Source organism: Onychostruthus taczanowskii, unplaced genomic scaffold, assembly GCF_017590055.1.
Source record: "Onychostruthus taczanowskii isolate IOZ18803 unplaced genomic scaffold, ASM1759005v1 scaffold10, whole genome shotgun sequence".
Classification (NCBI taxonomy): Eukaryota; Metazoa; Chordata; class Aves; order Passeriformes; family Passeridae; genus Onychostruthus; species Onychostruthus taczanowskii.
This window is the reverse complement of record NW_024496526.1, coordinates 11,480,695-11,494,632: the sequence shown is the minus strand read 5'-3', so window position 1 is coordinate 11,494,632 and position 13,938 is coordinate 11,480,695. Positions and strand designations below refer to the sequence as shown.

At 42.7% G+C, this 13,938-nt stretch overlaps 1 protein-coding gene across 1 annotated transcript in view; it reads right to left on the bottom strand.

Annotated features, from left to right (window-relative positions):
* Positions 1-5,800: 5,800 nt before the first annotated feature.
* Positions 5,801-13,938, bottom strand: part of MGAT5 (alpha-1,6-mannosylglycoprotein 6-beta-N-acetylglucosaminyltransferase) — a 70,711-nt gene continuing 62,573 nt past the window's right edge. The window contains exon 16 of the mRNA XM_041405754.1: positions 5,801-12,987. Coding sequence (XP_041261688.1) covers positions 12,789-12,987 — 199 coding nt within the window. The 3' untranslated portion in view covers positions 5,801-12,788. The remainder of the gene's footprint in view (positions 12,988-13,938) is intronic.

Sequence of the window (13,938 nt, the reverse complement as noted above, 5' to 3'; positions counted from 1 at the left end):
GCCATTTTCTCTTTATTTGATGTATTCCAGGTCGGTTTTCACAACAGAGAATCAGTGTTGTTGCTTCTGTTTATCACAGATGAATAAAAAATAGGACAGACCACTGTAGAGTTTGGAATAAGGCCATGGTAAGTGGGTGAGTAGCTAGAAATGCCCATTTCTAGTACATAACAATAGACTATAGATATGAGAGTAGATGTACAATTAGACTGATCAGTGAGGGATGTACAGTGGAGACGCTGGTTTTTTTTTTTTTTTCACAGGTGTGATGTTAAAATTGCATTTTCCATCGTCTGGGACTTGACCAGGTCCTTAAGGATCTCTAGTAAAAGCCCATTAAAAGCCCACTCCCACTGATATGTGTTGGAAGAGACCCCACCCAGGGCTTTCCCTGACCTGGCAGTACCCATATGAGAGTGACAATATTGGAAACATGCCTTGATACAGGATTCCTTATGGCAAAATGAAATTTGCCCTGCTGCTGTCATTTGTTTTCATATATTTTGGATGAATTAAGTTTGTTTAAGTATTTGTATGCAGAGTGGTGCTATCAGTGCTGATGCTGCTTGTGCCTTGCTGTCACAGGATGATGTCACCCAGCTGTAAGGTGACAAAGGAACTACTTCAGAGGAGCATTCAGCAAGGACTCCAGAAGGACTGGAAGGTGTAGGACTGCTCACTGTACTCAGCACAGGTGGATTTTTAAATATCAAATGCCACCCCAAGACCCTTTTGCTTTTCCCATTATGTTTTTCTCTCACAGCAGTTCCATGAAGGGAGCTGTGAGCTGTTATTTCCTCACTGATTAACAGTGTCTGTCAGGCATCTTCAGCCTCAGAATCACAGAGCCTGAGCCTAGCAACATCAGACATTTCATGAGTGTTAGTTTTCTTGATACTGTTTACCCTTTTCCACTTCCCTGAGGGTTTTATTCCCACTCAGTCCCATTGAGAATTTTGAGAATGACATTTGAGAACTACAGAAGTGCCATGCAGTCCAGCAGCCTGTTTGTAGCCCAGTGCTGCAGAAAACTGAGAAGGTTCATGGTGGCTGAACTCTGGTGTAACCTTTGCCACACCAAAGTCCTAAACCACTGAAAGTATGCAGGACACCCATACCAACACCCTGCTGAAACATGAAATAGTTCTGTTAGAATGCTGGGTGTAAACAGGAGCACAGATGTGCTGCTCGTGCACAAAGGAAGGTTAAACACTCAGTTAATGAAGTTTCACACTTCCTTCTGGAACTCTGGAATGCTCTGAGGATGTTTGTAAGTACAGACACCTGAAAAGGATATGTGGTTAAACAAGTTAATCATACTCTTATCAGATTAATTTAAACCAATTGCAGAGAGTTTTCAGTTACCACAGGTGCTTCAAAGCATTGCTGGTATTAGCAGGTAAATGCAAGAAAATAACAGAAATACTTGCGATACTTGATAAAGTCCAGGAAAAAATGATTCTCAGAAATGTTGATAAAGCCAGCTGGCATCAAGGAGACTGTGTGGTATGTGACAATAGCAGAGAAAGTAACTGCTAGTAGATGCTCATCCATCTACTGTGGCAGTGCTCGAGCCAGCCACCTCAGAGGGAACAGGTTCTGTGTGAGTTTTCTTTATTAAATGTCAGTGCCAGTTGATTTTTTCCAACTATGAGATGGCAAGTTTGCTTCTAGCTAGGCTAAGGGAAGATGGACTTTTCAAAAGCTGCAACAGCTCAAAAGCATTGGGACTAATCACCTGAAACTTGGCACTGGCCAACATAATAACCTGCCTGGTGATCACAGCAGCCCTCAGCACTGCCAGGGGCTCTTTGTTGTGCACAGGGCACGAGGAAGGAACCTCAGTGCTCACACAAGGAGCAGCACTGGCCAGAATGAGGCTGCAAACTGACACTTATTAAAGTCTGGCCAAGCTCAGAATTGCAAATTAATCCCTGAAAGTGACTGTGACACTGAGCAGATGCTTTGAATCTGGCCATATTGTTCAGCAGAGAAGGGAGCTCAAAAACTCTGTCAGGATTACACGAGGTGCAATCTTGAATCCCCAGCCATGACCCACACACAGCAGGTAGGCATGGGAAATCATAATGTTCACTTTTAGCTAAAAGCCAGATTTTTTTTTAATCTTGATTGTTATTTTTAAAAAATCACCAGACTAACATCTGCTGCTGATTTATTCCATTTTACTTGTTGCTATAGTAGGCAGACCATAAATAAGCATCATCTAATCATGGTGGAAAAAGAACCTCAAAAGAAGCTCCCTGATGATGTTCCAGGAATGGACCTGAAGCAAAGATCCCCAGACAAGAAGCTCCTCAGATGTGGGCAATTTCAGCTGTAGGTAGGCCTGCAGCTGGGAATGCACCACAAAGGTGCTCACCACTGCTAATACCACTTGCATTTCTGCAATCCCAGCTGCCTGGGAAAAGTGAAGGCATTTCTGGCATTCTTTTTTGTGGGCCAGCTCATGGAGATGCTAAGCCACAGAACAAGGATTAATAGAATAGTTTGGGGTGGGAGGGATCTTTACAGGTTATCTAGCCCAAGATCATCCAGTCCCTCTATTAAGCCTTAATAATATGCAGAGCAGAAATGTTTGTTCCCAACCTGACAACGCGTTTTTCCTTGGCAGTCAAATAAAGAGCTGAGGAAGCCCCTTGAACAGAGTTTATCCCTGGCATTCACAGACTTGTGTAGATGCTTCACACAAGGGTTCCACACAGTTCTGCTGTGCTGGCAGTGATTTCTCAGCTCTCTGCCTGTGCTGGGTGTGCTGCCACCGAGAGGAGCTGTGACAGAGCCATTCCTGCGCCTCTGGCTGTGTTCATCCAGGACCAGCACACAAAAACACATTCCTGTGGCCTGGCATGTGGGGCCAGGTTATGCAATGTGCGAGGATAATTAATGCAAGTAACAGAGCAGCCAGGGATGTTTCCCTCTCCTGTTCCCCAAGATTGGGAGCTGCTCTTTTCCTTTCAGGCACAGGATTGGTATTGGGGGCAGCACTGAACAGTTCCTGCCTTTCCCCTGTTCAATGGGATCAGCTGCCCTCTGAGGTGGGCACAGCTGCCCCCAAGCCTCCAGCCCACTCACCAGGAGCTGCAGGAGAAGGGAAGCTCAGAGTTCAGGCCCTGCAGGGGCTGACACCAGCACCACCATTCCGCTGCAGGCAGGCTCAAAGCACATTTTTTTCCAAGTTATTTGGCAAGTAACTGGGAAATGTCAGCTCTCACTGCTAGCACCAAACCCAGCACCCTTCTGAGCTCACCTCTTGCTGGCACAGGCTGTAGGGGTTATTGTCATCTCTCAGCTCACCACGGAGCAAGGAGTGGAGGCAACTCCTCTCAAACAGGCCAAGTGACAATGCCAGCTCCTCTTACTGGGCAGACCCATGGGGCACAACCCAAGCCTGCAGCACAGCTTGGGCTGATCACACAATTCCACCCTCCTATGGAAGTGAGGAGGAAATTAAAGCCAGAAAGGGTCTCTAGGAATTTGGCAGCTTCCCTTCCACAATCCCCTGAATTTTCAATGGAATCATCAGCTCTTACCTGCTGAGCCACCAAAGGCTCTCACCTCAGTCCATTTTCATTGGAGTTTTTACTCTTTCAGCATTTTTGTGCAGCACTGGTTTGCTTTGACGTGTCCCTCCTCACAAAGCAGATATCTTCAGCAGGCAGTGCTTCCCTGAGGTCCTGCAGGGGCAAGGACCCCCGAGCCAAGGCTCCCCAGCAAAGCAGGACACACGGTGAGGACAGCTGGAGTCTGATCTCTGCAAACTGTTCCCAGGTTTTTTTTTCTACAAAGATTTTTACTACCTACATTTCAGCTAAATGCAATCTCCACTATCAATAAAATAAAATAACAACTCCTGACAAGGATAAACACAAATACAGGGGAGTGTGAGGCAGCAAAGTGGATACTTCAGCTCTTGCACACTGAGGGGAAGAATTCTGAGAGCAGCACAAAGTCCCAGCAAAATGTTTCCATCTGTGGACTCTCCACCAGCTGGAGTTTGACTAAACCCAGTCTAAGCATGTGAGAGTTGAAGTATCCAGTATTTAAGCTCCCCCAAAGGAGCTTTCCAATACAGCTGCATGGTGTATTTTTTATTCCAAGTTCCAATTTTCATAGATTTTTTTCCATTATGTGACTGCAACACAGCCCACATCTAACTCTAGCTGCTCACCATTTTACAGATGTCTCTTCAGCTTTTTAGATGTCAAAGCTGAACAATTAAGGGAATGAAACAGGAAGGAAAACGTTTCCAAAAATAAGCAGAACAAGAGCCTGAATGAGCAGTGTCCTCCGCTAATTCATTTTGATGGTAGGAAACATTTGGAAATTGTGGTATGTTGAATAGCAACACAGAACCAACAACATTTTCACCCAATTTAGTCCAAGGGGAAGTATGCCAAGGACCATAAAAAGGGGCAAGTGGTGAAGGATATTCACATACATTTCCTCACTGAAACAGCCATAAAAGGCTCTTGCAGCAGCACTGCACAGTGGAAAAACCACCCTCTGTGGCCATAATGCACAGAACTCCCCAGTGAAGAGACTGGCCAAGTGGATATCCAAACCCACCCCACAAACCTCTGCCATCCTGCAGGCATCTGTTTGACATCTTCATTTATGCTCTTGCTTACCAAGGGGGTGTGTCATTAACTGGGAGAGGGGCAATACAAGGCATCTCAAGCTGGTAGTTACTGATTTCTGTACTCTTCTGATTCTACAGTACTCAGTTATGTGTGGCCACATTAAAAACAAAAAAACCCAAAACCTTAACAAACACAGAAAAAGGTAATATTGAAAAAAAAAGAGCTGTTGCTACTCTCTAGTGTAGTTGCGTGTGTTTTTTTTTTAAAATACATTGCAACTGTGTTACAAATGGACATTTTTTAAACAGATAAAGAGCTGTCTTTTTTTTTTTTTTTTTTTAAACTATTATTTTTTCCACTGCATACTGCTCCTGCATTAATTGCTCTGTTACTCTTGGATGCCTGCACCAAAACCTCTCCACACTCCCAGCAGCTGACAACAGAGAGCCCTTCCCTCACTCTTGGCTGGGCTAACAAAACCTGAGGTGGGCAGGAAAGGCTTGTCAGCAGAATGGGTGCCACTGAAATACCCTGACAGCTCCCCTGGAGAGGTTTCCCTCTGGCATTCCTATTTGTGCAGAGCTGCCAAGGTGATTTCTTGTGGCACCTCTTGAGGGCACTGAATGCTCACCCCAATCCCACGTGGGCCAAAGCTTCATGCCTGGGGCCTTGTTCCTCATGCAAATGTTTCATTCCTGAGTGCTTAGCATGTTAAATTGGATCCTGCAGGAGAATGCTCTCTAAAGCTGCTCTTTTACCACAGTGCAGCTCCATCTTTCAACTCCACAGTCGATTTTGCCAGCAGGTCTTGCAGGCCTGAGAGCCACTGTGCAATTCCAGCCTCACTTTCCCTTTCTCCCAAATTTACAGTGTGCTGTAAATTCAGTGTGTGCTGTAATTGAGTGTGCTGTAAATTAATAGGAAAGCAGGAGTTTCGAACTACTGCTGTGACAAAGCTGCCTCCTGAAAGGAAGCTTGATGTAACCCATTATCCAACCCAGGTTTAAAACAAAACAAAGCAAGCAGTTCATTACTCACCTGATGTTCTGCTGGCTACGGTGTGGGACTCACCTGTGCAGAGGTGGGGCAGCAACAGAAACACCCAGCTGCAGAGTTGGAAGGAGCCCCAGAAATGCAGTTTGGGATAAAAGGCAGCTCATGGCATTCCCATTTAAGCACAAAGCAATCATAAATCCAAATCACACAAGAAAAAAGTTTATTGAAAAATAAATTCTCCCTAGTTTTTTTTCTACAACAGTGAAAACAAAGCATTTTTCTATGCCATTAAAGTACAGACATTTACTGTTCTAAAAAAAAAAATTAAAAAAAATTCTCATCCTATTGAACCCCAGGAACTTGGCAGTATCTGAACCACTGCGTTCTGTTCTGTTTGAATCCAACTGCTTGAACGTAATATAGTGGAACACAACCGTTGAAATAAAACAAAGGATTAACCTATTAACCTATTAGGGGAGAATTCAAACCAAACACCCCATAGTACCAGCCTGATCCTGAAGTTCTTGTGTCCATTTAAACCCCTCATTGACTCCACATTATTGTTTGCAAAAAGCAATATTTAATTCCAGTGAATTCAGTAGGGTTTTTTCCCAATTTACACTGCTACAGGGCTTATTCAGACTCTGACCTCCTTCACCCAGAAGAGGAAGACTCCTCCAGGGAATGATGCAGACCAGAACCCCAAGAGCTGCCTCAAATAGCACTCTGGAGAATCTCCTCCCTGCAGTGGTCAGCTCAGCAAGCTCAGGGGGATCAAAGTCTCCAAGCCCAAATTAGCTTTGTAAATATTCCCTGATATTTTTTCTTTTGGCTCTCTTAGATTCTTCAGGGTAACTTTTCTTACAAAATTTACTCATTTTCCCTTTGGTAAAAACTGCCATTTCCTCCTCCTCTCCTGCATTCCTTGCAAAAACCAAATCAAACCCACGACTCCTTAAAAATATTTCTCACTATCACTGTACTGCAACAGACCTGATAATGAACATAAATTAGTTCTGGGTATTACACCATTAAAATTAACTGCCTTTAGACAGCAATTTAACTTGATTTATCGTGTGCCTATTGGATACTTCAAACTACTTTGCAGCTGCTGGAGCCCGAGCCAGGTCGTGTTTCATGCACTCGTGCCCGGATGGCTCCAGGAAATGCCAGGCGTTATTTACATGCTCCCCTTAAAGCCAAGGATTTGGTGGCTCCTGCAGGACCCAGGGCTGTATTTGCAGTGACAATACAGATGTGTTTTCCTGCACCAGAAGCAGCCACGTGCTTTGGTGGCCATGGGGACAGCAGGGTCTTCAATGCTTCAGTTCTGTGAGCCCTTATATGAGGTGACAAATTTTGGTCCCATGCACAGCTCACTTAAGTAAATTGCACCTGCACTGAACTGCCCAGCAGAGAGAAGGGTTTCAATCACTTGAGCACAACTGATTTTTTAAAGCAGTTTCTGTGTGTCAAGGGTGAAGTTATTACTTATTTTATCAAAACTTTGAGGACCTGGTTTTATTTACTCATTTAATAAACAGCTGGCTTAGTGCTCTTGAGAGAGGTCTGCTGAATTAAAACACACTTTTGTGCATTCTAATTACATGAATATGCAAAGGATGACACTGTTAAAAATGAACAGGTCCCAACGTGCAAGGCACATCAGCAATGGTTGCACTTTGTTGCTTTTCCTGGAAGAAGAAACAACAAATTATGCCTCACACCTGAGGCACTCTGGGGTCCAGCCTCTGCTATTTTCAACACATTCCTACAGTAAACATTTTACACTTGATACATGGAGTTGCTGTTTACACATTCCATTTAAATGTAAGTATATTTGGAAGTTACAAACTAATTAAAAAAAAACCCCAACCCTACAGAACTGCTTGAAAATGTGTGGATGAGATTTAAGTCACTGCCCATAAAATGGTGTGTTTTGATGTTACATTTAGAGCAATATTATTAAAGCAGTTCTCAATAAAATCCTGCTTATCCCTGGCCATTTCAGCTCCAATGAAAACACATCCATCAGTGCATTATTCTCCTTGAGTTTACAGCATTTCCTATAACAGTGGGGCCAAAGGAGATGGAAAGAGATCACAAGTGAGAAGTTGAAGGCATAGCAGCTGCATGACAAACATCACATGGAAAAAGCCATGCCAAATGTTAGCACCCCTGGAAAAAAGACTGGGAAATCAGAAACTGATAAGTCCTGGTCTCTCTAAAAAGAAACAATAAAAAATTCTATCTCTCAGACTCCCTACTGTTGACTGAACAGCAATTTAACCACATTTTCAACTAATACCTTAATAATTAATCAGTAACATCAACTCAGTCAGAGCTGATCCATGCTGTGACAGCAAGAAAAACTGGTTGCTGATATATGAATAATATGCCCTGGAAGTGTTAGGTCTTTATCATTTAAGGTACCGTGCTTTACACTTATTAAAAAGGGAGGGCTGATTCTTTAATTTTAAGAAACATCAATGGAGGAGTTGTGCTATCACTGAAGCCAGGGGGAGTCACAAAGTTAATGAGCCTTGGATGAGATTATATCCGGCCCAACTCATCCCAGTTAATTTATTTTACTAAATCTGGTCCTGAAATGAACTCTCAGCAAAAGACATACCTGAGAAAGCAATTTGGGTTTTGTTTACATGAACAGTGCTGCAAACTCAGAAATCACTTTGCAATTCAGATGGGCCATGCACTCTGAGAGGGGAGGGAATGCCATTCTTATTAAGGACAAATCAAGGATGCTGCCTAGGTTTTAAAGGACAGTGGTGCAACATGACAGCCTGATTTGGAGCTGATGCTATCAAGGGACAGTTTTAATGAGCCTGAATTCTTGATAATCAGCAAGGTGCAAAGACTGACACAAAGCAGCTGGGAGCAGAGTGGAGCTGGGAAGGTGCAGAGTCCTGGCTCTGGCTACAAGCCCATCCCTACTGAAATCCGATCAGCAGCTGCTTTGCAAAACACTGTTGCAGAAAAGTAGTAGCATAAAAAAGAAAACACATCTACAATAAGCTGACCAGTCCCTGCACACCGAGAGCTGCAGGTTCAGCTGTGATAAAAGGCCAGTACTCTCTGGTAGCACCAGGAACTGCCCCGTGTACATCCATGCAGAGACATCTTTATCTGAAAAACCAACACCTCCCAAACCTCAATGTGGATCTTCAATTTTCCTGCCCATCAAATCAGCTTTGGCTGTTCCTGGAGGTTTTCTGTCATCATTGTCTCCCTGGGGAATGTTAATGGCTTTCCTTTGCTCCCTGGTCATTGAACAGACATCCCGTCCCAGCAGGAGCTCTCATGCCAAATCACAGATTCTCACTAAATTGCATTCTGCTTGCAGAAGCAATGTTTTGCAGGAATTATTAAAAGTTATAGTATATTTTATCTTATTAACCCTTATATAGTTTTAGAACAGATTTCCCACTACTTAAAAACATTCAAAATTCACACTGCTAAGTTGTAGAGTCATCAGCACAATTTACCTGGAATTAGTGTTCCATTATACTTGTTCAGACAGTGTCCATATTCCAAACACATATCCAAACCCCAAAGAAAGTAAAAAAGGCACATAAACATTAAATATTTGTAGAAACATAATCTGATATGAACAAGCAAACACACTGCTGCAACTATAAATTACAAAAAGAAACATAGAAACTAAGCAAAAAATGCAAAAAGCAACTCTATTTATACATGTGCAAATCAACTTGCATATATGAAATAAATGAGGTTTTTATTGGCATTTTTAAACAGTGTGTATTTACCAACTTTACCTTTCAAAGGCAAGCCTTTTATGTTAATTTTAATAAATATGTAAATGCTTCTCTCAAGTTTTCTAATCCCGTAGGAACAAGATTTTTGAAAAAAACTAGGTCACATACAAAAATACAAAATTTTAAAACAAAGAATGTCTTGATATGAGAGATATGTTTAAAAGCTTGTAAAATGGTTTTTGTATTCAACTTTTGACATTTTTTTTCCCGTCAATCGCAGATCAATATATTCAAATGCAGTCATGCAAAAACCTGACTTCTGAGCAAAGGAAGCTGCAAGCTCTACTGTCAGACTGAAAAGAGCAGCACGGTCCCCTCTCTGATGTCCTTGCTTGAGTGCAAGAACAGGACTACACACATTTATTCTTCGATTAGGAAAGGAATTAGTTCTGGAACTTGGACAGAAAGCTGCCCCCTAGCCTGAAATGTGGATATCTAAAACAGGTTGTAGTAAATAATTGAAACTCTTCACTAGTCCCACATGGATTTGCCTGAGTGTTTACCTGCAGAAGGAGTCACTAATGTCTCAGTGCACGGGGAACGCGCCTGTGTGAGGGGAGTGTGTGTGGAGCTCAGCGAGCAAGGCTTGCAGAGTCTGCACTTACAGAGCTCATGATAGTCTCCTTTCACAGGAATATAGACTGAAGCTGTAGGTCTTGATTTGTTATTCTTCAAGATTAATGAGTCTTCTCTAGAGGTTTCAGTGGAAATAAGATCAGAGAGCACTGACTCTGAAGCCAATTTGGATGTTCTGTCCCTGGCTGAAGCGCAAGCGGCATTTTGGCCAGAATGTACAATTCAGTTCAGCAGACTAGAAACAGTGCTACAGCATGAAAAACAGCTTATAATAAACTCTCCCTGCTGTGGTGAAGGCAAACTTAGCATTGAGCAAAGCACTAGACCAGAAAATCTTATAATAACATATACCAAACCCCTCCCATCTTTAAAGGTTTAGAGGCAAAATCAAATGCAGTATGTATTGCCATGTGGGCCTTACAGCAGAGGGAAGCAAGCAAACATGTATTTACAGCAAAGAATTACACTACAGCAAAACCCACCTTTTGCATCCTTTAAGTGCACACGCACAAATCTTTGTTTCCAACATAATTCTGTGATATCCCAGTCCAAATCAATTCCTGCCTGAAAAACTTCAGGCTGAAGACCAGTCCTGCTGTTGCCTTTACTTTCAGCACCAGCTGGAAGTTCATACACTGTGACAGGCAGGATTTTTAGTTGCACAAATATGCACAGGTATGCAGGGGATATTTTATATAAGTACAGAATGAATTGCTGTGCCTGCTCAGACCCATTTCCAGTTGTCCTCCCCCAGCTTTTCCAGGGCAGTGAAACCGTGGTAAACTACATTTATGCTGACTGAAGCAAATGCTGAGCTGTGGCAACAGGAGGGATTTTCAAACTGGTTTGTGTTTGTTTTCTTTTCATACAAAAATTTTGCCTCCCATTAGAGAACCCAGCTGTTCTGTTTCTGGAAAATTAATCTAAAATACAGCAGATTTTCACATCATCAAACCAAGATCTTGGTGACCCTGCTGTTCAACAGCTCCCACAGACCCTTTTTGGATACTCAACGACCTCCTGTGTTGTGCAGACGGATGTTATGGAGTGTTACAGGGTAGCACTGGCAGGAGTGTTGAGGCAGGAAACCAAATGCTTGAAAAGACTCATTCACTACCTTTAAATTGGAATTTAAAACATAGACTGTTCTGGAGGATTTATCCACACTGCAATAGCATCTCCCTTGCCTGGTCTTCGGTAGGTCACATCCATCAATATTCCCACACAGATAATGAACACTACTTACCAGAAAAGTCTGAACCATGTCTGAGAAAGGAAAATGTAAAGCATCTCTGCCTTTCATACTACCTGGTAATCTTTATTAAAAAAAAAAAAAATCTGTGCTGATTTGAGGTTTTATTCCAGCATGGTGAGAGCATGTCCAAATTGCAAACCTACAGACTCTGACTGCAGGTTTGCTTCTCACTAATCTTAACATGAACTTCCTGATTACAAATGGTGCTGTCAAGCATGTTGCCTTCTGCTGAAAATAACAAAAATTACCTCTGTGAAAAGAAGGCAGTTTAGAGGAGTTGCTTCTCTCAAAAAAAACCAACCAACTTTGATTTAAATTCACAACTCTTGAATTATTTTCTTCTAAATTTGTAATTGGTGTGCCTGATCAAAAGGGAAGAAGAAACAAGGAACAAGTAGCCCCCTAAAACTAGAAAAACAATCAAAGAACCCAAGAGGACTGATTAATTCTTTTCTTTTCAGTTCTTTGTCTCCTCTTACTTGTACTCCAGAAAAAAATTTCTCTTTAAAAACCTAGCTAGTTGTGCAGACATTTTACATTTCTACCATACAATAATTATAGTTAGCTGAGTTTAACCTTTCTATGCCATTCAGCAACACTTTAACTACTGGAAGCTGTAGCAAACTGAGGCTCTAAGGATAATATTGCTCCAATGATGCTGATACTTTTTGCTTCACACAGTATTTCTAGTAGACAGACTACAACAGAAGCATGGGCAAATTCCGAGGATTACTCCCTAAATGGGACCAGTAAACTGTGATGAGTCCATTCCAAAAATGGTTGTGTGTTTTTGTAGCATTTCCACACTGAAGAATGCCACAACCCCAGTGAGCTGTGCAGTCACCAAGATGTGCCACACGCTGGCAACTGCCTATTTGCTCATTTGTGACACTCTGCTTAGGCTGCTCTGCTGCAGCAGCTGTGATGCAGACAATACCTTGTTGCATACAAATACTTAATTTAAAAAAAAAGGAAAAAAAAATGGGCCCAAATAACCCAATAGCAGGGTACAGAGCTCTCTCATGATTCCAAATTCTTGTGAACTAAACCACTTTGTAGCCATTCAAGCCAAAGCTGTACCCAAACCAGTGCACCTTGAATAAAATGTTAGTCCTCCTTCCCCAGCACCCCCTCCCTCAAGCACGCTTTTTTCAATTTTCTACTGGAATGAAGTTGAGATCCTTCAGCTAACCATGATGGGGGATGTCCTAACTCATTAAAAAAATAGAAAACACTTCACCCAAACAACAAAACCAGAAGTTTGATGGGTCTGGAAATTTTCTACAAACTATTCTGTGCAGTCATCTTCAAATCACTGTCGAACACGAGACTCATTTCTCTTCGCAAACAGCTGAAGGAATCTGAAGAGTGACACTGCAAATGTCCTTACAGGAGGAAAAGTTCAGTTACAGCTGTTTATTATGAATCCCTCCTCTCTTAGTTGATAATTGTGCCCAGCAATGATAGCTCTGCCTGCAGTGGAAAACCTGGACCAAAGTGCAGGAAGTACTAAGGAGCTCCTCTCCAAAGGCTCTCTGTCCCCAGCTGGGAGCAGCCCTGCTGCTGCTATAGGCAGTCCTTGCAGAGTGCAACCTGCCCCTTGATATAGTCCCTGCAGGGGCAGATCCTTCTGTGGGCAGGGTGGGAGCCAGCACAGCTGAACAGTAGCAGGTCACCTTGGAAAACACAGTGCTTCCTCCTCGCATCAAAAGAGGGGACCAGGATATCGTTTGCAGACTCCATGGTGAGACATTCGATATTATACCTAAAAAGCAAAGCATGTGATCTGCATCACACCTGAGTTCATGGGAGTTTGCTACAGTTTTCAACCTTCCTCACTAAAAATAACAAACCCTGCTCTACTGGATCCTAAATTGAGCGCATTTACAAGTGCAGCTTTCCAGAACATGACATTTCTGCTGTACAGATTCTCTCTGCAGAGGGCAGTGCAGCCTTTGCAGCTTTACTGTTTCCTAAAGATTAATAACAGAAGAAGTTAAAGAGAAAAAAACTGCTTTTGACTATTCCCCAAAACTTAATATTTAAATACACCATGGATTTTCAGTAGGGCAGACTCAAAGAATGTGCAATCAGGAGATATTCTCTCTGACTTCAGGAAGTCTCTTCCCCAGGGAAGCCCCGCAGAGCCAGGCAGCCCTGGGCAGCTGGAGGTGGGTGAGCTGGGGATGAGGGATGCTGCTCCTGGGCTCCAGGGAACAGGGCCTGCAGCTCCCAGGAACCAGCCAGCAGAAAATGAAAAATGCCAGTTGCCATTTTCTTAACACAAAGCTTAAGCACCAGGGTAGCAATTCCAGCAAAACCTTGTTTTTCACTTATTCTGGAAACATTGGTAACCTTCAGCATTTAACAGACGGGTTTTTTCCCACAGGATTATGATTTTGTCTAGACAGCTAGAAAAGAAAGTTTTTATATGAGCTGCTTCTGAACTCCACTGGAAATTACAACTTTTCAAAGCAAATAGAAACCCCAAAATCTTCTACAATGTAATTTAGCAAAAAGTGGGGACAGAAAACCTGGAAAGAAGATTCCCCAGCAGCCAATTGTGAGAGCCTGGTTTGGAGGACTTTGTTCTCACTCTGAGAAGAGCACAGACACATTTCCAAAGAGCACCTGAAAGCAGCATTCCTTTCCTTAATGCACACTGGTGAGTTTTACACAACCAACATCTCCAGTGTGCCAGGGCTCACAATTCTGT